Genomic DNA, 22,967 nt, shown 5'->3' on the forward strand with positions numbered 1-22,967 from the left:
AACCCAACATGAATACACAATGTACTACATTTTGACAAATCTGATGCATACTATAATATAAATAATTTTTTATTTGTCACTGATCCTAATATTGCTTGCCTAGATATCTGCTTTGCACAAAATGCAGTATTTCTTGCCAGTTGCAGGTTGAATCCCACTGACTGAATCGATTCGTAGTAGTTGAGACCACAGGGATCTGTGGTTGATGCTTGTGGGCTGTGTCAACAGTGTTTGGGTCAAAGTTCAACCTACTGAGCAAAGTCTCAAGCATTTTTGTTGCACCGGAGAAGGTGAGCACTAAACTCTTTTGTGTCACTAAACTTGTTTGTAGAGACAATGTTTTGAATGTAATGTGTAATTAACTTAAAATCTGAACTGGTCTCCATCTTTATGTTGATTATTTCATTACGGTTTATTGATGTAGCTTTGCAGATGGTTTGACATGCCTGTGCATTTACTGAAGTTTCTCTAATCCTTCCGGTGTCTTCGATGAAGTATTGGATTAAAAACTTAAGCTGTTGAATTTAGAACGTCTGAACAAAGAAGCTGTACAGTGTTAATTGCATTTTTTTTTTCTTGTTTTCTTTTTGTCCTATAAATTACTAACTGCTAAGATAATAATCTCTAGTGCATTGATGCACTAAAGTAGGAGAAGACAACAATACAGAGCCCAGCTTTGGAATTTGGGTGCAAGTTTTTGAGGCCCCAAACAGGGGAGGCTGTTGGGAATTACTGCCAACTAACTGAAGCAAAGAAAATCTCCTCAATGGCTGAATAGGGCTTGTGCCTTGCAGACACAGAAAACACACTGCAGGGGTGCGACACAGTTGGGGGATCTTATTCGTCTTCCTAGAGACTGAGGTAATGTTATTTATTGTCTTCATTTTGACAAGCACACCCCAAGTAAGTTTTCATTTAAAAAAAAATGTCGACCAAGATTGTTGACAATAAGGGAGTCTGGGAGAACTAAACCAGTCTTATTGTTTGTATAGATGAGGCTTTGATTGAGTCAGCATGTTTTAGAGTTTATTTTACTTTTAAACCTTAATCAAAATATTAGAGCATAAATGTAACTATTATTTGACTAACAGTCTTAAGCCAGCATTACCTATACACTATAATTGTCAACATATCGAGCAATTGAATATAAACTTCCCAAGTACTATTTGGAATACTACAGAGGAGACAATAACCACAGTTAATCAATGACAGGCTGCAATAGTCAAAGACAATTGACCAATATAAGTCACTGAAAGATCAGTGTCAGCTGACTACAACAGTCCAGGCCGTCGGTCCAGCCCTACAGTCTGTCTGACTGAGTGGTCATATTTCTACCGCTGGTCAGACAAGACAGACAGACACACACAGTCTATGGACAGTTCATGGACCTCTGTATGCAAGTAGCCTATGTAGGTTATTGTGGCTGAATTTGCCTTAAAGGGATAGTTCACCCAAAATTCAAATTTCACTCATTATCTACTCACCCTCATGTCAACTAAGAACTGGGAGAATTTTCAGAGTCCTCCGTTCCTTCTCTGAGTTACGGGGGGGTCCGCGCAGCAGTATTTGTCCATATAATGGTTGTCAATGGATACCAACTTTCTTCGTCCAAAAAGACACACCAAAAAACATCCAAATACCTCCATACTGCTTGTCTGTAATGTCCCTCTTGTATTGAAGCCCCGACATGAGAAATTGTTCCGAAAAAAATTAAATAAGTCTATATTTTAAGCTTGTTTGTAGCGGAAGCTCCCAGTGTCTCAGTTCACTGCTCTTCCACCGGCGGAACAATTTCTCATGTCGAGGCTTCAATACCAGAGGGACATTACAGACGAGCAGTATGGAGGTATTTGGATGTTTTTTGGTGTGTCTTTTTGGACGAAGAAAGTTGGTATCCATTGACAACCATTATATGGACAAATACTGCTGCGCGGACCCCCCCGTAACTCAGAGAAGGGACGGAGGACTCTGAAAATTCTCACAGCTCTTAGACGACATGAGGGTGAGTAGATAATGAGTGAAATTTGAATTTTGGGTGAACTATCCCTTTAATTTATGTTACTTTGTGAAGATTTGATTTCTGAATTTGTCCATTGCTATTTTATGTTTTTGTTTATGTGATTACATCCATGCCCTGATTATTAAACATTTAAATGAGAGGTTACTCAGCAGTTTAGCTCAGGACCTGCAGGGAAGGACAGGAGTGTGTCCAATACACTGAGTGCTGCTTCAATCACAGCAAATGAACTATTTTCATGACATGCACCATTATTTCTAAAGGAGGCAAAGCAATAACTTTCTGACACACCAAGCAGAAGAGAACAGAGGTTTGACCTTCGTATCGAGGTCAACATGCTCAGGATATCTTTACATTATCTGGCTTATCTTCTACCTTACATTGTGTGTCCTTAATCTCTAACTTTAGCAGAAAAGCTCAGCTGACTCGGTTAACTTTGTGTTTTTTCTATCCAGCTGTGTTTTTATGTGATAGAGACAGAATTGTTAATAATGAGCAAGATAGTCAGAAGCATAAATTAGGTTCTGAATATGACAAGTGCATCAAAAAAATTTAAGCTTCTACCTAGGAGAGTATTTTACAGTTTAGACCTATTTTATCATTAACATGTGACGCAGGCACATCTGATATGTTCAACTATTGTATTAATCATTTTCTGTAATTATTTGTCACTTTATTGTGAACTCTTCAGTTCCCGTAAAGATGCTGTAGAAATGATGACACAGATTTTCAGTTCCACCTTTTTGTACTCTGGAGCAGGTCAGGGCAGCGTACGATGCCACAGAGATAAACCCAGAGTTAAACTGGAAGTTAAGTTTCCTTGTTAACCTTAAATCCTGCTTCATAGTGCAGACCTTAGGTAAGTGGGAGTGAAAGAGAGAGGCCAACTGTAGCTGCAATAAAGTTTTTTGTCCACTGAAATACTAGAGGGCTTTTAATTTGAAACCATTACAGGAAGTTTAGAAATACAGTAACTTTAAAGCAGTACTTTCAATTTTGGTTGAGTTTGGCGGCGCCAGTGCCCCAAAGCGGTAGTGTTTTGCCTGAAGGAAGACTCCATCTCCCATGAGCACTAGCACGTAGCGCCGTAAACATCCTGATCTCCCGGTGCATGGAAATTAACATAAGACGTCCAAACTAAGTTTCTGTTACCAGCGGATCATTTCTCAGTAAACACACATACACAATCAGACGGAAAGGTGCCGCATTGCCTGCTCCCTCCTCGTCGTGACTCGTGAAAGTGAAAGTGAAACTTAAGTGAGAGCTGGGTTCCTACCATGCTCCTCAAAGCTGCTTAGTGCCAGTGAAGGTGATACAGACCATAATGATACAGACCCCCTCAGGCCATGACAGAGGTGTCATTCAACCTGTTGTAAGTCGATGTACCATCACAAAAGTTATGAAAATATTATATGAAGGTTGAAAAGTTCCTTAGTGTTGCTTTAATGTAATCAGAGATAAAGACCTCCCTCTGATAGAATATATGTTGCTGCAGTTGAGGAAACTGAACTTGTGGATCCGGTTTTGGGCTGTGTATGAGACAGGTTAGAAATTTAGATTGTATCTTTCAAAACAGTTAATTTATTATGTAACTGAAATCACTGCACTGTCGCCTGAACAGAATGAACATGTTGAAGAGAGCCTCTGCCCTGATCCTGAGGAGAGGAACAACCTATCAGAGCACATGGTGCAGAAATGGTATGCATCTCCTTATTGAAAAGTTCTATTATAATGATAATAATTGTGTTAATAATTGTACACTCACCCTGATCTCTTCTCTCAGAGAGTTTCTTCAGAGTTCATCCGTCTGTATCACAGGCGCTGGCAGAAAACAAACCAGTTGTTGCACTCGAGAGCACTATCATCACACATGGCATGCCCTATCCACACAACCTGAGGTATCCACACTGTCTGTCATGTTTCATCAGACCGATCAGGTCAAATTGTTTGAATTGTTGATAATTGACCGATGTCATGTGTTCATGCAGCACAGCCAAGGAGGTGGAGTCTATTGTACGAGCTGAAGGAGCAACTCCAGCCACAGTGGGAGTGATAGAAGGCAGAGTCCATGTCGGTCTGTCGTCAGAGGAGCTAGACCACCTTGCCCGATGCAAGAGCTCCCTGAAGGTGTCCCGTCGTGATCTTCCATTCGTCATCAGCAAAGTGAGACTGCAGTACATTCACCTCAGATAGGAACGTCTGTGTAGGACAGCATGCAGACAGTTTGACTGGAACTAATGCAAATTAGATAATAAAGTCTAGGTGACCTTAAGTCTAGGTAATCTTTACACCACAGCAGTTTTGTTATTTTTTGTTTTGTTTTTTTGAGTGGGGGGACATTTTATCGCATCCCACCACTGGAAACTCAAATCAGTCACTGTCTACAACACATGAACCCTGCCTTGGTATCATCCGCATGGATTTTCTGACTTGATCATTGATTGTGGTCTTGCAGTCATGTATGTATCTGTTGTTTTTTCAGGGGCTCTCTGGAGGAACAACAGTGTCCGCCACTATGATAGCAGCACATCGAGCTGGCATCCCTGTGTTTGTCACAGGAGGCATTGGAGGAGTTCACAGAGACGGAGAAAACAGTAAGAGGACACACATTAACCATCATGCATCATAAGTAGTTTAGTATGAACACAGAGAGAGGGATACAGTGCTCATTGCATCATGGGATTCCCCTCAGCAGTCTTGGCCTATAGCAGCAAGTAAGAGCTGGTACAGGGATCACCTGAGCCACACAGAACTACACTGAGGTCTTATTGAGAGGGAACAGAGCTGTTATTTCATTTCAGTCTGGATTTGATGTGACAGATAGGCTGCTTAAGGCCTGGTGACAAGTTAGTTCACTCTGAGGCCTTCATGTGTTGTGTGTTTGTTTTTGTGAAGAAGAATAGGATGTAAATATTTTAGTCAAAGTTATACAAAACCTTACCATATGTCACCACTGACTAAATGATTATTCCTCCAGGTCTGGACATCAGTGCAGACCTGACAGAGCTGGGCAGGACTCCCATTGCTGTGGTCTCTGCTGGGATCAAATCTATTCTGGACATTGGGCGCACCCTTGAATTCCTTGTAAGAATGTGAAAATCACATAGAGTCTGTTCCCATTTTAGTGTGTACTTTAGACAGCCAATTATGTATTATGTATCATACATTTTTGTATCTCACTGATTGAGATGTGTGACTTCGACTTAAATCGTCATACTACGGGTTGTTTCATCTGCTTTGTATCTTTACTCAGGAAACCCATGGTGTCTGTGTGGCCACTTATGGAAAGTCAAAGAATTTTCCAGCTTTCTTCTCTCCGCAAAGTGGGTTCACCTCCCCTTGCCAAGTCGGCAACCCCACACAGGCCGCAAAACTCATTGGTATATCAGCATTTTGTATCCTATATCTTTGTCTTTGTACTAACAGATTCATCGGCTATCATCACTTAATTATGCCAAGCTCAGATATTACTGTAACAAATAGCATTCTGGGTACAGAACATGTTTAAAGGTTCAACATTTTGGCAAATTGGCCCATTGCCATAATCCCTATAGTCTTAGAGGTTTGGTACCTTTAATTGTCGTTGCAAGCTATTTCTAGAACGGCGGAGCAGTGCCGTGAGCTGCTCAGAGCTACGCCACAGAGGCTAATGGGATTTCTTGGTTTCCCTCATCAAACTCATCAAATACACAATCCAACAACTCCAAAACGCTCTCGTGGACAAGTTCTGACCTGCACATTCACCAGCAGCTTGCGGCTCTGGTCCACCATTCTAAAAATAGCTTGCACTGACAATTAAAGGTAACGAACATACTGCTAAGACTATAGGGATTATGGCCAATGAGACAATTTGTCAAAATGTTGAACTATCCCTTTAAGTCAGTGTACCCATTATACAGTTGGTTCATCTCATTACTCTTTTATTATTAGTCTGTTTTCTATGTATTTCAGAGAGTGCTCTGTCCCTGGGTCTTCAAAGTGGTGTCTTGCTAGCGGTGCCCATCCCAGAGGAGCATGCAGCTGCAGGCCAGCAGATTGAACAAGCCATACAGGCTGCGGTGACAGAGGCAAGGTACAGAAAGTCTCTGTAGCTGTGTTGCTTGAACAGCGAGCGGCCGTTTCTGTCTGTCAGACATTAGGTCAGTCACATGAGCAGAAGATTGTGGTGATGTCAAAGTGATCAACAAAGGTGGGAAATGATCACTTTCTGTTGTTTCTGTGATTTCACGCAGTGCTAAAGGTATCAGAGGAAGAGATGTGACACCGTTCATTCTTCAGAAGGTCAACGAGTTGACTGAGGGAAAGTCCCTTCAGGCCAGTATCCTTCAGAAAATCTGAGTGACTGAGAACTCATGCAGAGAATGTGATCATATCAAATCCCAAAGACACAAAATGACTAATAGACGGATAGTCTCTGTGTCCTGCAATGTTAAATGTCTACCTTTGAGCGAAATCACACTGTCCTTAACCTGCCATGTCTTAAGACATTGCTCTCATTCATAACAATGCTAGAGTTGGAAGTCAGATAGCCTGTGCACTGTCGAAAGAAATGAATGAGACAAAGTTAAAAAACCAAACTCCTGATTCTGGAAAACATCCATCACAGTCAGAGTCAGATATTGTAAGTTTAAACACGTATGATGAACTTCTTTCCAAATTTTTGTCAAAGACAGTGCATGTAGCGCTGTTTTTTTTCTTTTTTCTACAGGTTGTCATAGGTGGAATAAATGTGGATTTCATTGCCAAACCAAAAGCAAAAACATTACAGGTAAGTTTAACTTGTGTTCATCACACGGTCCCAGATCACGTGAAACTATATATACGTATATATATGACAACATTTGTGCCCCCTCAGTTTGGACAGACTAACCCTGGAAGTGTCTGTCAGTCATTTGGTGGAGTAGGACGGAACATCGCTGGTGAGTTGTTTTTTTTGTTTTTTTTTTTTAAATCTCATTATGTTGATTCACATTCACGTCAGTAGTTTCAACTTGACAAACATTTCTTTGGTGTTGTCCTTCAAGACTCCCTGAGTCGGTTGGGCCAAAGACCTCTGTTCATCTCAGCTATTGGAGCTGATTCACACAGTGATGCAGTGTTAAACTACTGTAAACATATGGTATGTGAGTATCAACAGCTGACGGTGGCTAAGCACGATTAAAGTCCCCTTGTCTGAAATGTGTAAGTGTTGTGTTTGTCTTATCTCTTTAAGAACACAAGTGGTGTGGCCAGGCTCAAAGAGCACAGCACGGCCACTTACTGTGTGGTTATTGCTGAGAGTGGAGAAATGAGTCTTGGACTGGGAGACATGGACATTCACACCCAAATCACAGAGCAGTATGTAAGTGTTGCTGACCAAGGCATTTGCTTTAAGTCAGACTAGTCCAGGCTCGTGATCCTTACATCCTTTCATCATATCAAACCACACATCCTAATGTTATTCATGGTGTTGTGATAGAGACATTAGGTCAAGGTCAAGGTCAAGGTCAAGTTTATTTATATAGCACCTTGAACCAAAGTGCTTTACAGTTAAAACAATTTCAATTACAGTTTAAACATCAGATAAAAACACAATAATAAAAGCACAATAAATAAAATAAACATTGGATAAAACATTGGATAAAAGCACAACATACAATAAAACTGTAATGATAAAACAATCGGTCAAGGGTTAAAAGCCCGGGAGAAGAGGTGGGTTTTCAATAGAGATTTAAAATGTACTAAGTTTGGAGCTGTTCTGATTCCATTAGATTACACCCATTAGTTAGTTACCTCTGTTTATAGTCATTTTCATTGTCAGTGGACAAAGGATTTACAGGGAATGATGCACATACAAGGATGATCATATGTCATCATTATGCAATATATCTATCATTTATTGATAGCCATGCCATTTCAAAATAAAAACCACAATCATCTGGACCTGAAATCTTTAAATCTCTGATCCCCACATTCACTAACTATGCAACTATATAGCATCTAACTCTATAACTTATATAACTCTCCAATGGAATTACATTGTTTGTTAGAGTGCTTGCTCCAACCTCTCAGATTCTTATATTTGATGGTTTTCTTTGTCCTTAAAACATAACGACTTGAATACCTTTGTGTTTTCAACATAATATGACGTTTTGTTTTTTTTTTAAATCATTTTATTGATGAAAACAATTTATTAAAAGCAAATAACCATTAGTTGCAAGTTGTAACCCAATTTAATTAAAAAAATGTATTTCAAGGTAGAGTCTGTAGGATTTTTTATGCATGAGAAATCCTGCTTAATCATCACCTACTGGGCTTCTGCTCATGTGTGGTGGTCATGGGCAAGAGGCGTACACAGTTGAACCTGAGAGGAGGGGCCCAAATTGAATGTTGTGATTACAAACTGCAATGAACAAACCTACTTTTAATGCATCTATCTTTGAACAAAGTCGGATTTTTTCTTGTATTTCAAAATATAAACATACATAGTACTATTTCTTGATTGTCTTTAAATATCTTTTAATAGGTATCCCAGTTTGAGAAGCAGCTTTCCTCGGCCACTCTTGTGTGTCTCGATGGAAATATCCCTGTGGGCACCATCAACTATGTGTGTCATGTTGCCAAGAAGCACAACATCAATGGTAAACATTGAGAAAACAGTAAAATGATTACAAAAGATTGTGGATGGAAACTCTCATTGATTTTGATCTAACTCCATCATTGTGTGTCACAGTTTGGTATGAGCCCACCGATGCAGGAAAGGCTCGTAAGCCTTTCCTTTCAGACGCCTGGAAATCTCTGTCCTATTCATCCCCAAACCTGGTGGAGTTGTGCACCATGAACAAAACACTGGGTATTCAAACGCCTGAAGGTAAACAAAAGTCCACTCAGAGGCTAAAAACAGTATTTAATGCTTCAGCTGTAGACTCATTTCCCCTTTTTTAACCCTGACACATTTCCACTCACAGTTATTTAAGTTAGGTTTCTTGTGAAAAATGCAAATTGTGCGTGTGAGTAGCTGCGGATGTGGTTTTGTCTTGTGGGTTGACAGTGTTGCCAAGCTCTCTCGAGGAGGTGCTGAACGTTGCTATGGCTCTCTCGCGCCCCCTTCTGGAGCATCTCCACTGTCTGGTGGTGACTCTCGGGGTTCATGGTGTGTTGCTGTGTGGAGAGCACAGTGCAGGCTCAGTCAACCTGCAGCCAAGAAAACAGAGGAGGGTAAGAGCTGTCTATATTCCAACTGATAGTGGAGATGATGATGATGATTTCCAGGGGGGAAAAAATGTGAATATAACTTTTGCACTTGGTTTTTCAGAGAAGACAGCTTTGTGCAGTACACTACCCAGCGCTCACTGTGACTGCAGAGGACACAATAAACGTATCAGGAGCAGGGGATAGGTGCTAAAAATTTACTTGACCCACTTCCTCTTCATTTCTCTTTTTTTTAACACCTTTTCTTTCTGCTGCTACAGTTTCAGCTTCTTCTCATTTCCCATGACCTCTATTCTCCCTCCTCACAAAATTGTGCCAGAACAATTCAAACAAAAGACACTGATTCCCACTCTGTCTGCAGTCTTGCAGGTGCTTTGATAGCAGGGATTCTCCAGCAACAACACACAGACACCTGTGTTCGAATGGGTCTCCTGGCTGCACGGCTGTCCCTGGCATCGCCGCACCCTATTGCCCCCACACTAAACTTAGACTTTGTGGATCCCACCAAAGTCCAGAACTGGCCCAAACCACGCTTCAGGTGGATGGACTAAAAATAATTACAGCTGATTTCTTATTCAAGAAATGTGTTTGAAGTATGATTTATACATGGTATGTTGTGTTATGTTTCTTAAAGTGTGTGATTGGATTAATGTGAAGCAAGTGTGTGAATCTGTGAGCAAATAAGGTTGAGACACCATAAAAAAAAAACAAATAAATACAACTTTTATTCAATGTTTTAGATTGTTCAAATAGATATCTTGCAAAAACCACACAAAAAAACAAATGTTTTTCTTTTCTTTTCTTTTTTACTTGAGCTCATGTTTACATTCCTTGCAAATGATGTGAGGTTATACTACAAGGTAGTCTGCTGGCTTAATTTCCTATAATACAGAAAAGTACAGGTTCAACTGTATTGTACTGGTGGAACTATTCAGCATTGTTTCTTAAAAGAATAGATTAGATTTACATGAAATAAAAGGCTATTGTTGCAATGCTATTCACGAGTCACTCTAGCAAAAAAGTAAAACTTTTCCAGACCTCTGATATTATCTAAACTGTCCCTGGATCTCAGATAATAAGCTTATCACCTTATGAATAGGTTAGTTATCCCATCTATTCACATGCTCATTCAGGTCCAGAGTGTGATTATTAATTAATGATATTATTAGGAATGATTGGATTGAATAAGAGCCCCTGAAATGTAAATAGAGTGTTGTATATGTCACCCAAATTTTTTATCACACAACAACCTCTGGTTATATGAATATAAACATTTTTTAACAAAAAAAAATCATAATATAGATATGATTGAAGATGTTGTGACCATGCATGTTAATAATATATGAATATACAATACATGTTGACATATAGTTACATTGTGGGAAACTGGTATCCGATTTTGAATCCATTTTTTTAATAACATGACATATACTGACAGGCTTTGAGATGGACATGTGTACAATAGCAAACATAGGCCTACATAAACATAAACATTAATTTTCGTATTAAGCAGACATATCAATATATGGAATTGTTACAATTTCTAATAGTTTCGAGGAAGATTTATAAATATATGCTTTTGTTCTACATGTGCATACAGGTTATGGGGAGAAATTCAATATTCATATAGCCTATTTCATTTGCGTGTGGGGAGTCAGGAACTATATTAACTTAGCCGAGATAACTCTGTAAACAATTCATCATGAAATTAGTATGATGGAATCAAACTACAGTGTATTTGCTGGTGGGCTGCTCCTTAAAACCATGACAGTCTGTGAATGCTCAAATAAAGAACCTCTCATTTACGTCAGTACGGCACATTTTTAGAAACGCCTAAAACTCAATGTCCCATAAAGAAGCTGACCGTCTGCGCAGGCGCAGTGGGACAGAATACTTGCCCCATTCCCTCCTCCCAACTTTAATGCTAGCTAAGATGGTGGTTTGAGCGTAAATTGTCTCCACAATACCAAGGAAAGAAAGGGGCAAAAACATCTTTATAGCCTTTCAATAACAACAGACCAACATAGCTACGGTTTCTTAAGTAACCGTTAATAGAAATTTTGACATTTCAGACACATTGGCTCGCAGTCTCCGCCCAACCTGGTGCGACTCCCTCGGAGTGGAATCTAAGCTAAATACGGACAGGGTGAGTGACGCTAGCGTTAGCCGGGCTGCTAGCCGGACTAGCCAGCCCCAGTTCTCCATCAGTAATTAAAGGACATCTGTGTCTGTTGCGACTTCACAGACCGACACAACAGCATCCTCGAGTTCACCGCATCACTATCCGGGCTGTGTTACTGTCGTGAGTGCGGTGTCAGTTGTTTATGTTGCCAACAACCTGCCTCCAGTGCAGCGTTAGCCTGTGTAGGCCGCACCGTACGTTTTCATGATAATGTAGCAGGCTAGCGGTTAGCACGAATCAAGCTGTCAGTTAATATGTAGGAGAAGGCGTAACGTTGTGTCATGCGTTTTTAAAAACGTTCAACACTAATATCTAGTCGGTTTTAGTCTCAGTTTGTTGTGTTTTTGTGATTAAACGACCAGTTCCCCCTGGATACTCGCTTTTTAGTCAGACCGGCTTCTTTTACCCAATTGCGGCTAATGTTAGCTTAGCCCAGCGTTAGTCAAATAACATCTGTCATAATGTACGATCCACCAGACAGAGCAGCTAAAGTTACCAGCCTGGCTAACTAGGTACTCTGGCTTCACACACGACACAGCTAGTCAGCGGGGATCTGTGAGTTGGGCTGTGACGTTGTTTTACCTGTGAATTTGTGAGCAAAATACTGCTGGTAATGTTGGCATTTCCCTGTTACCGTCCAGTTCTGCTCTACACTGGCCATTTTTTAAATATATATATATATCAGCATTGGGTTATGATGGCAGCGGTACTGTCACGCAGAAACCGGGCTGGTGTTTGACTGATTGTCTGCTCATTAATAAACAGTTTTTCTAAATTTCCCTCTTAACATCCATCATGACGTGTCGACTAAGGTACTGTCATCCTCTGAGAGATACCACAACATCCGCATCAGAGCTGACTTTAGCTTGTGCTTTAGGATGTAGATTAATTTCTCAGTTCTCTAAATCAGGCCAATATATTTCAGCTGCACTGCAATAAACCGGGCCTCTTTGATGTCTATAATGATACGTGTTTGTTTTAACCGTCAGCTTTCATTCAAAAGTTATTATTGTGTTTCATGTACTAGCCACCGAACAAATTATTCTTGCATCTGAAACAATAACTCATTTACTCACTAAAAACAAACCGTCAGCAACTGTTCACATACGTGACAAATAATATCAGTCATTGTACAACTGAAAATGAAAGATGCCTCATCTTCTCAGGCTTCAGCTTCTACAATGTGAGGATTTGCTGCCTATCTTTCATTGCAAACTCTATATTTTTTTTGCTGTTGTTACTATTAGCTAATCAAAACAATAACTGAACATCAACCCAAGCTTCACTGTTGTTATTCTGTAGGTTAAATGATTATATTCAGTAAACTGTGAAAGTTGTATCCCTACCAGCAGGTACATTTTCAGATGATCAACGGATCATTCCAGCTTCAATATACCTAGAGCTTTTTGGGATACTTAATCTACCCTTGATGGTATAAATAGAGTAGACAGAATATAAGAAATGTCGTGCAACTCAACACTACCACAAACTACAGCCTCCTAAAGTTGAATCAACACCTCCGTAAAAAAAAGTGAAATCAAAAACTGTATCTGCCATTTGAAGTAAAAGTACTGCATTAGACAACAGTGGTGTTAAGGTGGTATACCTATTTAACTAACCATTGTAACTGAGTGTAGTGTTTGCTCTGCTGCTGACTAGGTTAAACTCTGCATGAAAGATATTTATATACATATATTTCAGTTTGTGCTGAGTCTGATTTTATGAACGATGCAGTGATAAACTCTGCTGCAGATGCTGCACCATCCTGCTATGTTTTGGGACAACAAGTTTAATAAGTCGAAAGATTTGGTTTTTGTTGTCATTGTTTTCACACTCAGGCTCTTCTCTTTTGTTTCCTTAGCCCTGTGCTCTGTGACCAGCTTCAACACTCACCCTCGCCACGCCATAGGATGTCCCACAGCCCTGAAATGAAGGACGACCCCATGGAGTGCCCTCTGTGCATGGAGCCGCTGGAGATTGATGACGTCAACTTCTTCCCCTGCACCTGTGGCTACCAGATCTGCCGCTTTTGTTGGCATCGCATCCGCACAGACGAGAACGGCCTCTGCCCCGCCTGTAGAAAGGTGAGGGAGTCGCAGCAGACAAATAAAGTCACAAGTCGAGGTTGATTTGTGTGTGTGATGTGTTCAGTAAAGCAGATGTGATGATGTTGAGTGTCTACTACTAATAGGGTGGAAATGACCAATTCAGCTGTCTTTTCAAACAGGCTGTTTTGTTTCAGTATAAGTTCATCATCAGTTTAAATGTAGAGCCTCAGTAGTTTGTTGTCTGTTAACTACCTCACTAACAACTAACTGCCTTGGTTACTATATACTTCACAAGGACACATCATTTAGACTAGCAAGGCTTTTTTTTCCCCAAAAGATGGACAAAAAAATTCTTTGTTTTTTCTCTGCGTAGCCGTACCCAGAGGACCCGGCTGTGTACAAGCCTCTGTCACAGGAGGAGATCCAAAGGATAAAGAATGAAAAGAAGCAGAAACAGAACGAGAAGAAGCAGAAGGTGACAGAAAACCGCAAGCATCTGGCCAGTGTCAGAGTGGTCCAGAGAAATCTGGTGTTTGTGGTGGGGCTCTCGCAGCGACTTGCCGACCCAGAGGTATGTACTGACTCAGTTAGTGACAACTGAAAGCATTTTGATGGGAAGTGATTCACTGATGTATATATAACTGTCTCTTATTGCAACCTACCCCTCAAACCCTAAGTATAAAAAAGAGCACTCTGATGCTGGTGTAACTGTTATTTTTCGCATTGTGTCCACAGGTCCTAAAACGACCAGAGTATTTTGGGAGGTTTGGGAAAATCCATAAAGTGGTCATCAACAATAGCACATCTTACGCAGGTTCACAGGTGAGAGGTTCAATCCAACTGACAGGATGTATTTGTAATTGATTAACAGAGGTTAATCGATATTTGTTTTTAAATAGAGGAACAGTTGCTCTCTGTCAGTGTGAAACAGATGTTACAGATGTTTTTAGATCTTGGTTTTTGACAGGGACAGTGCACAGCTCTAAGCCATACCAGAGTTAGCATTAGCAACAAAGACATTTTCATCAGTTTTTTTATACATGCTATATTTTTGTTCAAGTTATCTTTTACATTTATTACTCATGTTTCATTTTGTAAATAATTAGGTCCAGATACAAATAATGAAGTGACAGTGCATCTGTTTTGACATGTGTCTTCTGTTTTTTCAGGGGCCGAGTGCCAGCGCTTATGTTACTTACATCCGCTCTGAAGATGCTCTAAGAGCAATACAGTGTGTGAACAATGTGGTTGTTGATGGCAGAACACTCAAGGTGAGAAGTTCACCACAGTGCGTGTCAGTTTTAGTTGGGTTTTTTTTTTTTTTCATTGTGTAGTCTGGCTTTGGCTTTTTTTGTTTTTCATTTTCACAAAAGCCACATGACCAGTTTTCTGTAAATTCTGCTTCTAAGTCAGTCTATTTGTAAGATGCAACATATACATATTATTTTCAACAATTTACACTGAAAAATGAAAAAAAAGAATTATGCTTAGTCATTGAAAGGAAGGTACGTGACCTTTTGCACATTTTCTTTTATGTTATGTTACTCAGCATATAAATGTTTTTGTTACAGGCTTCTTTAGGCACAACAAAGTACTGCAGTTACTTCCTTAAAAGTATGCAGTGTCCCAAACCTGATTGTATGTATCTACATGAGCTGGGGGATGAAGCGGCTAGCTTTACTAAAGAGGAGATGCAGGTAAAGTCTGAGAATGAAACTTAATCCCGTGTGGGCTGTGAATGTTTGAAATGGCAGTTGTCTCATCTTGTGTCATCTGTTTTTAGGCGGGAAAACATCAAGAGTATGAGCAGAAACTCCTCCAAGACCTCTATAAAATTAACCCTAGCTTTCTACAACCTCCGGCATGTGGCACAGAGAAGTCAAAGAGTAAATCCAACTCCACACAGAGGTTGTAATTGAGTTCTTCTATGCTTTTCCTCCAATTACATCCACAGTACGTCTTGATTATTTTGCTTAACTTGATTCTCCCCCTCCTTTGTAACAGAACCAATGGCAATGGTAAAGATGGGTGGCCGACACTGTCAGGGCATAACAAACTGGCCAATGGGCTTTCAGAGGACCGCAAGTCCCCTCCGCTGCTAGACTATCTAGACCAAGAAGTTCTCACTTCAGATGGGCTAGATACAGAGCTGGGTCCTGGTCAGCACACTGCTCTGTCCCCTTTCTCCTCTAACTGTGACAGTAACAGGTAATACCAACCATTCTGGGAAAGTAAGAATAATCATTTTTGGTACATCTGTATCTAATCTGTCTTTGTGTTTGCAGTCCCAGTGACAAACCTCCAGAATCAATTGGTATAGTGAACGGAGAGACTTCACAACAGGTAAATTGGCCTCACCTACTGTTATTTCATTTACATGTAATGATGGTGAATCAGACCTGAGAGGGACCACCTAACTTTTGTTCCTCTCTCTCTCTCTAGATACCCACCAGTGACTCCCCCTCCCCTCCCCCGGGCTTAACCAAGCCCAGCCTGGTGGTGCCCATCAGTGTGTCAGACCTCACAGCCCGTTCACCTTTCGAGGGCGCGGCAGCTGAGTCCCAGTCGCTCTTTTCAGACAACAGCAACTTCAGACATCCTAACCCTCTCCCCGCTGGCCTGCCCCCCTTCCCCAGCTCCCCCCGCGGCAGCTCAGACTGGCCCATGACCCCTGAACCACAGAGCCTCTTCACGTCAGGTAAAATGGAGATTTAACTGAAATATTTCTTATACACAATGGTCACACTTTTCTAACTATGATGCCACAAAGTCACAGCATCAAGTTGTTTTCATAATTCTGTGCCTATTGGCATTATGCACCATAATATTGACTGTAAATGTGGTGTCAAATTCATTTTTAGCATTTCCTGCTTCCCTGCCTATGTTGTAAATTGCCCTTGATGATAAAACCAGCAAACTGCTTCAAAGGGCAGCCCCACAGATTAGTCAAACATCTTAGTCAACATGAATGTATGTAGCTGTAACTCATTAGTCATTACTGAATGACGCATCTCTGGCTCTGCTGTAGCGCTCACAAAGATGTTTTTACTAAGATTTTAAAAGGTCCTCTGTATGACGACATCCATCCTCAAAAGAAAGGGATCCGAGAGACTGTTTGAGGAATAGAGCCTGTTGCCAGCCACCACTACTTTGGTATACAAGGCTAAAAATAATGTACCCAAAATAAAAAGGTTACTCGTATTGATCCTTTTAATTACAGTCACAACCCTGCTCTTCTTTGAAAGGTAACTCTTTAAATTTTATAACAAGACAAAAGAATGAGTGTAAGAATGAGTGAACCAAAGTTACAAGGCAAACAGTGTAGGGATGTAATTTTTTTTTAAAAAGTATTTATTTTTCACAATAAAAGCGACTGTAAGGCCTTTGATATATTTGTGTGCAAAACACTTTTCTGTGTCAACAGCTGCAGTGAGAGGGGGCCACATGCTGCACACAGGTAGAGCTGAGAGACTTAGAGCTGATAACATGTGTGGTTTGTCATGTTTGAGTGAAGATTGGGTGTAATACAAACACGTTTTAAAGAGGAACTAAGCAGGATTTCTCCCGTGGCTATGCTACATTTTTAACTTAATTAAAAAGCTCTCGAGTAATTGTGATAGTTAACTACATGACTTGTGACTTGTTACGAGCGAGAACGGAGGCTCTCTGTCTTCACCTGGCGTCTCATGGCTGAAAACCAACCTTGAAACATCAGTGTAGTACCTGGCCGCCGCCCCAGTGTCCCACAGACGCGCTCCGTAACCCGGAATCTTTTGTTAAGACTACACAAATATACACGTCATAACATCGTATATGTTATATAACGTTATCTATCGCTCCATGGATTGATTTTTTTTGCCTGCTTTGTTGTAAAAAATGCACATGGCTGAGAGGATGGTTAGCAAAACAGAGGAAAGGCGACCAGACTTGCATAGTTTCCCTTTAAGAAGTAGATACAAGGGTTAGGAGATGTAGCTCTGCAGCAGCAGATCAAGTTAAATCTAAGTCTGAGGAATCTGATGGCTGTTTGTCGACAAAGAATTTCTCCGGCAGCTCCTCTAACTGTGTCCGTGCTCTCTCCCCACAGACACAATACCAGTGTCTTCCTCCACAGACTGGCAGGCGGCGTTCGGCTTCGGCTCGTCCAGTAAACAGCAGGACGACGACCTGGGCTTCGATCCTTTCGACGTCACCCGCAAGGCTCTGGCCGACCTGATAGAGAAGGAGCTGTCGGTCCAGGATCAGAGTCCCCTGTCCCCGGGGCCCTTCTCCCACGGGAGCAATCACGGCCCCGGCCTGCCGCCCCTCAACCCGGGCGCCGCCTCGCACCACTTCCCCAGCGGCCTGCCACGCCTCCCCCAGCTCCACCACAGAGCCATCTACAGCTCCTTCAGTTTCCCCGGCAGCCAGAACAGCCAGGCCAGTCAGCAGCAGCCCGCCGCCAGACACCCGTGGATGGGCGTCCCCACACGAAATAACCTCACACACTTGAACCACTCAGCCAGTGCTGCCTCACACAGTAACTTCCTGGACCTGAATCTGCCCCCTCAGCACAACACAGGGCTGGGAGGGATCCCCATCTCAGGTACCAGCCTGTGGCTCCTCTCCCTGTCCTGTGGATGTAGTTCATGTTAAAACAGAGATCAGACGTGTTACATAACATTATTGAGTGTCACACTGCCATGCTGCGTTGTGATCCGTGTCTTGATTAACTTTTATTGACCTTAGAGAGGAAAACAAAAACCTGGGTAGCTGCAGTTCTGCAGTCAGCCACTAGTCTGTGATCAAGACACCTGAGAAGCTGACGCATCTGTTTGTCTCTCCTCTCCTGCAGAAAACAGTGGCTCTATAGACGGCTTAAATGTGAAAGAGTGGCAGGACGGCCTGAGGGCTCTTCTGCCCAACATCAATATCAACTTCGGGGGTCTCCCAAACTCCTCTTCCTCCTCGTCCTCCTCATCCTCCAACAGTGTTAATCACATTGGTGGGCCAGCGGGGCCAGCAGGCATTGCACACAGCCTGAGCTGGGACGGCACAGCCAGTTGGATGGACCCTGCTATCATCACAGGTAACAACTCAATTATATAGATGAATCAATATCAGTGGATATGAAATTGATAACATTTTTAATATCCAAATAATTCTCTAATTAAATTCTCACATGTACTGGATCTTAACAAACACATAAAAAGGAGAATGCTCATCATACGTTCCTAAAGCCCCTCAGGTTGCTTTTATTTTTCAACCATTTGGTCCAAAAAATGAGCTGTTTATGAAAAATGACTTTGTTTACCACATAAAATAGTTCTTATTTAGTCATTTTGTCATTTGAGTTTTGGACCAGTGAAAATTTCACTTTGGCCCCTGGGAAATTGTAATGGTGTTTTCATAGTTATGTATATAACTTTTGTTATCTTTATTGGACAGAAAATACATTGAAAATATATCAGCAGGCGAATCACTCCTTAAAGTTGTTAGTTGTTAGCTGTTCAGGTCAGTTCATTGTGTCCACTTCTCCTATCACCATGGACGCTCCTCTGTTCATACTTAGAGGTCTGCACGTGGAGGTGGACACATTCTACACATGCCCACTAGAAAACATGGTATCCTCCTGACTGCCAGAATAAAAGCTCTTTATTTGTTGTATTTATCTGATCAACATTAAAAAGTCTAAAAAGACATGACATTGATTAAAAAGAGACAAACCGAGAATGGGAAATTAACTGTGCACACGCATAATGCATTTTGTGACTAAAATTTGAGACAATGCGAGTAAATTTTTCGTCTACTCGCGCATGTGCGACCAGTAAATTTGCCGATTTTTTAATGACCACTGTGATTGGCTAATGTGTGAAAAGAAATGTGTGTTTCTCTTCTCTACATCTCGGAGGAGACGTCTTTCCACAGCAGAGCTCTGTGTGACACAGCAGGAGACACACAGACCGGCGACCCGCGCGCGTGTGCTGAATGTCACCTGCATTATTTTTTTTCCGACGGCTCGCTACAAACCTTAAACATCCCATAATATGCTCGCGCTCTCAGCAGCGGTACTCAAATCGTCACAAGGCAACGAAGCAGGTTGACTCGTGCTGCAGAACGAGTCTGTTCTAGGATGAGTTTACCACAAGTGGTGTGTCTGCTTGTTCTGTTATTGGTCAGTGAAGCCTAAACATTAACTTTATATTTTCAATATTTAAACTGTTTCACAATAAAATGTGAATTTAAAACATTATAGTTTCTGCATTTATCTTATCATTTATCTTATTTATAAGTAACTTATTTATTAGTAATACAGTGAAAATTAGAGGAAATGTGAAAATCTAGTTTGCAAGTCGATTTCGGTGTGTGCCCCTAAATTTGAAGTTAGGGGCCACTGTGCTCCTAGTAAAAAAAAGTTAGTCTGGAGCCCTGACTCATATTTTTCATCCATGTAGTTATGGAAACCATGAGCCTTTAGATGCAGCATCACATGAGAGACATAAGAGATGTGGACCATATATAGAGATCATATATACATATAGATGAATCCACCAATTATTTACTGAATGAATATCAGATAATACTGATATATATTGCTGAAAATTAAATATTTAATTTCTGTTTTTGTCTGATTAGCAGTCAAAAACCCAACAATATTGGAAATATGACAAAAGCAGCAAAACCTCATATTTACAAAGCTGCTGTTTAAATAAGTACTCAAACAAATAATCAGTTATCAAATGTTTACTGATTAATTTTCTGATAATCAATGAATCTTCAGCTCTGACGTCAGCTGTGTGAATCTGTCACTCAGCGGTAGTTTATATTAACAGTAACTCCTGACAATCATAATGACTTTTAATAAATCAACTCTCAGTGTCATCACTCATCTCTAATGTGATATGTCTCCCACCCCCTCCCTCAGGCATCCCAGCTTCAGCCGGCAGCAGTTTAGACTGTCTCCAGGACGACAACCCACCACACTGGCTCAAGTCCCTGCAGGCGCTCACAGAGATGGACGGCCCGGCCAGCTCAGCGGTGCCCGCCCCCCCCCCAGCCCCTCCACAGCGGCCTCCTGGACGCCCACCTCCCCCTCCACCACAGAGCCGCCGGCTGGGCTCCCTACCTGCCCCCTCCCACAGCCAACCCCGCCAGCCAGTTCCACTCCCCTCCCCCCGGCTTCCAGACGGCCTTCAGACCCCCGGGACAGCCCGCCACAGAGCTGCTACAGAGTGCCGCCGTGGACCGCCACTGAACACAGACTACAGCAGACACCCATCCATTCCCCCACTACCACTTTATACCCACTCATCCTGTACCCTTGCCCCTCCCCCCGCCCCCGCCCCGCCCCTCCCAATGCAATACACACCAATCTGCAGAGTATGAAAAATTATTAACAAAGTAACAATCATGCTTTCTTCTTTTTCTCTTCCTCCTTCCTTTTTGTCTACTCCGAAGGCCTATTTGTTTTTGTTTTTGTTTGTGGCACACGAGTTATCAGTACCCTTTGTCTGCTACCATCACCACTCCTTAGACCTAGTTCTGGGCGTAACTTGGAGATTAATTGTGTAGCTTGCTGTTTAAAGGAGAGCACAAGAAACAGTATAGCGTCGAAAGCGCCCAGCGGTGGCACGAGAGTTCACAAACTGGTGATGAAACAAATTAGCTGAAGTGAGGTCTTTTTTTAAAAGTAACTAATGAGTAAGCATGAACAACATTTGTGTTTTTTGAAAGTTGAAGTCGCGATTAGTTTTTGAGGAATGAAGCAAGCTGTGAATCTGCTCTTTGAAGCTTTGCCCCAAAGACCCTCATTCTCCCCACTTAAAACAGGAGACTGTGAAACGGTTAACTCTTACAGCTGAGTTGTGAATAAGACGAGGTGAGAGAGAGAAAGAAAAGGGGTTGGCACTTAGCTTTTTTCAGAGTGGTTTTAAAAAAAATGCATAAAAAAAGGTTAAAAAAAGCAGCTGAGATTTGGTGAGTAGAGAGTGAATGCAGATGACAACAGGGGAGTTGAGGGCACAGGCTATGCACGGGCTCCCTGTTAGGTAGGGACACAAATGGTCTGCTTGAGAGGCCACTTGGCCCACATTCCCTTTAGTGGAGGGCTCCCACTGGCCCCGTCCTGCTGGAGGGAGGATTTTGCTGAACCTCTGTATCAGAGGATAGAGCACTGCCTAACGGCGGGGAGCCAGGGCTCTGGGAGATCGTGGCACACATCCTGAGCACTAGGGTTAGACTCGTACTCAAAGTGCCACTGTGTGGTACCTACAGTAGCTAGCCCTAACACGGACAGCCACCAGGTAGACATGACAATGACTTAGATGGGTGAGGAAATGTCAAAACATACTAATGAGGGTAGCCAAAGGGTAAAACAGGTCCCTTTGTTTGACCCAACGAGGGCTTAAACGAGGCCTTAAACTGGACAGATGAGAGAAAGGAGCTGGAGCGATTGGAAGGGGGTGGAGTCTAGCGTCAACGATTGCTGAAAAAATATGCAATATTGTATTTGACTTCGGCAACTTGTATGCGAGCGTGCGTCACAGAGGAAGGTGCTGCAAGACGATACCAAGTACTGTAGTAGTGATTTCAGGAGCTCTCAGCCTTTAGGATTTGAGATCGACCTCTTCGACCACCGCCTTTTTTCTTTTTGAAGTCTTAATTCTGATCCGTGTTTGCTCTGTCTCTCTCTTTCTCTTCTCTTCTCTCTCTCTCTCTCTCTTATCAACCCCCACCCCAACCCACCCCCCCCACCCCCCACCTCCCCCCCTCCTGCTGTTCTCTATTTAACAGTATTCACAAAAATGAACAAACTCATCCAGGAGAAACCAACACAGAGTCATACAGTGGGTTTTAACATGATGTTGCGAGGAAAAAAAAAACACATTGAGGCGCTTAAAAGGAAGTGAACTGTCCTCTGCAGGTCTGGAAAAATGAACCTTAAATAAAACTGAAGTCAGAGCTGGTGTTTGTCGGCTGTTGTGTTCCCACCATCCCGACTCAAGCATGTGCACTCATGAATATTTAAACTTCAAAGTACTCACCACGGTACTGTATCAGTCCCATCTTATAAGAGAGGTCACTGTGTCTTACTGCCTGGTTCTTATTCCAACAGCTCCCACTAGGGGGCAGATCCCTATCTGTCAGTGATGAAGCTCTGCAGTCAAACTTGAGTCGAGTAAAAAACGCACAAGGTTACGCACAATGACACGAGGTAGACGCCACAGCTTTTCAGATACAAATACATGACTTTCCTTCTGGTTACTATTTAAACGCATTTTACCATACAAGGCTCATTCAGTCGGCAGATTGAAAGTTTCTGCAGATCAGAGGGAGATGATATCCTAGTTTTCAGTGTCAGCAGCACGTGTGCAGATCACAGTCCTTCAGTTTGCAGCTCTGCTCTCTCACCGGCCAATGCAGCAGTGAGATACCTGCAGCAGAGACTTTTTGTCCTGTAGGACTTATGACAGACACAAGGAGGAGCACAGGCAACGCTGCTTCACTGTTTCTGCAGTTAGGAATCAGCTGCCTCTCAATATATTTATCA

The 22,967-nt window shown here is 41.9% G+C and overlaps 2 protein-coding genes and 1 long non-coding RNA gene across 4 annotated transcripts; 2 read left to right on the forward strand and 1 right to left on the reverse strand.

Moving 5' to 3' along the window:
• Positions 1–275: 275 nt before the first annotated feature.
• LOC146985286 (uncharacterized) lies at positions 276–10,062 on the forward strand. Of its 2 annotated transcripts, XM_085778176.1 has the most exons (20): positions 276–290; positions 795–861; positions 3,639–3,715; positions 3,801–3,915; positions 4,006–4,180; positions 4,500–4,611; positions 4,995–5,101; positions 5,271–5,397; positions 5,969–6,089; positions 6,250–6,335; positions 6,502–6,638; positions 6,726–6,785; positions 6,873–6,936; positions 7,042–7,136; positions 7,230–7,358; positions 8,523–8,637; positions 8,730–8,867; positions 9,048–9,214; positions 9,312–9,394; positions 9,570–10,062. In XM_085778176.1, exons 3-20 carry the CDS (start codon positions 3,640–3,642, stop codon positions 9,757–9,759), a joined length of 2,097 nt encoding a protein of 698 aa, XP_085634302.1. In that variant the 5' UTR covers positions 276–290; positions 795–861; position 3,639; the 3' UTR covers positions 9,760–10,062. The 2 variants fall into 2 exon arrangements, with proteins under 2 accessions (XP_085634302.1, XP_085634301.1); XM_085778175.1 differs by lacking the exons at positions 276–290; positions 795–861 and having other exon boundaries at positions 3,570–3,715.
• A 1,052-nt stretch (positions 10,063–11,114) lies between these two features.
• On the forward strand, positions 11,115–20,825 carry cnot4a (CCR4-NOT transcription complex, subunit 4a). The gene is given in 14 exon segments (XM_085778215.1): positions 11,115–11,354; positions 13,252–13,474; positions 13,812–14,009; positions 14,174–14,260; positions 14,608–14,709; positions 15,010–15,135; positions 15,222–15,346; positions 15,443–15,646; positions 15,724–15,781; positions 15,881–16,136; positions 17,526–18,023; positions 18,273–18,506; positions 20,343–20,464; positions 20,466–20,825. Coding segments are annotated over 13 exon segments (2,391 nt in total). The 5' UTR covers positions 11,115–11,354; positions 13,252–13,300; the 3' UTR covers positions 20,673–20,825.
• Positions 20,826–21,957: 1,132 nt separating this feature from the next.
• Positions 21,958–22,297, reverse strand: LOC146985288 (uncharacterized). Its single transcript, XR_015035964.1, has 2 exons — positions 22,163–22,297; positions 21,958–22,113 (listed from the first exon to the last, which is right to left on the reverse strand). It is a non-coding gene; the product is annotated as an uncharacterized LOC146985288 (long non-coding RNA).
• Positions 22,298–22,967: the final 670 nt, after the last annotated feature.

This window comes from Trachurus japonicus, chromosome 6 (genome assembly GCF_045865225.1).
Source record: "Trachurus japonicus isolate A0001 chromosome 6, Traja_1.0".
NCBI classification, from domain to species: Eukaryota; Metazoa; Chordata; class Actinopteri; order Carangiformes; family Carangidae; genus Trachurus; species Trachurus japonicus.

Excerpts from the sequence above, each read along its gene's own strand:
- LOC146985286 (XM_085778176.1), top strand. The coding sequence starts at position 3,640 with ATGAACATGTTGAAGAGAGCCTCTGCCCTGATCCTGAGGAGAGGAACA. Across the intron at positions 5,102-5,270 it reads GGCGCACCCTTGAATTCCTT|GAAACCCATGGTGTCTGTGT; the intron begins GTAAGAATGTGA and ends ATCTTTACTCAG. Across the intron at positions 7,137-7,229 it reads TAAACTACTGTAAACATATG|AACACAAGTGGTGTGGCCAG; the intron begins GTATGTGAGTAT and ends TATCTCTTTAAG.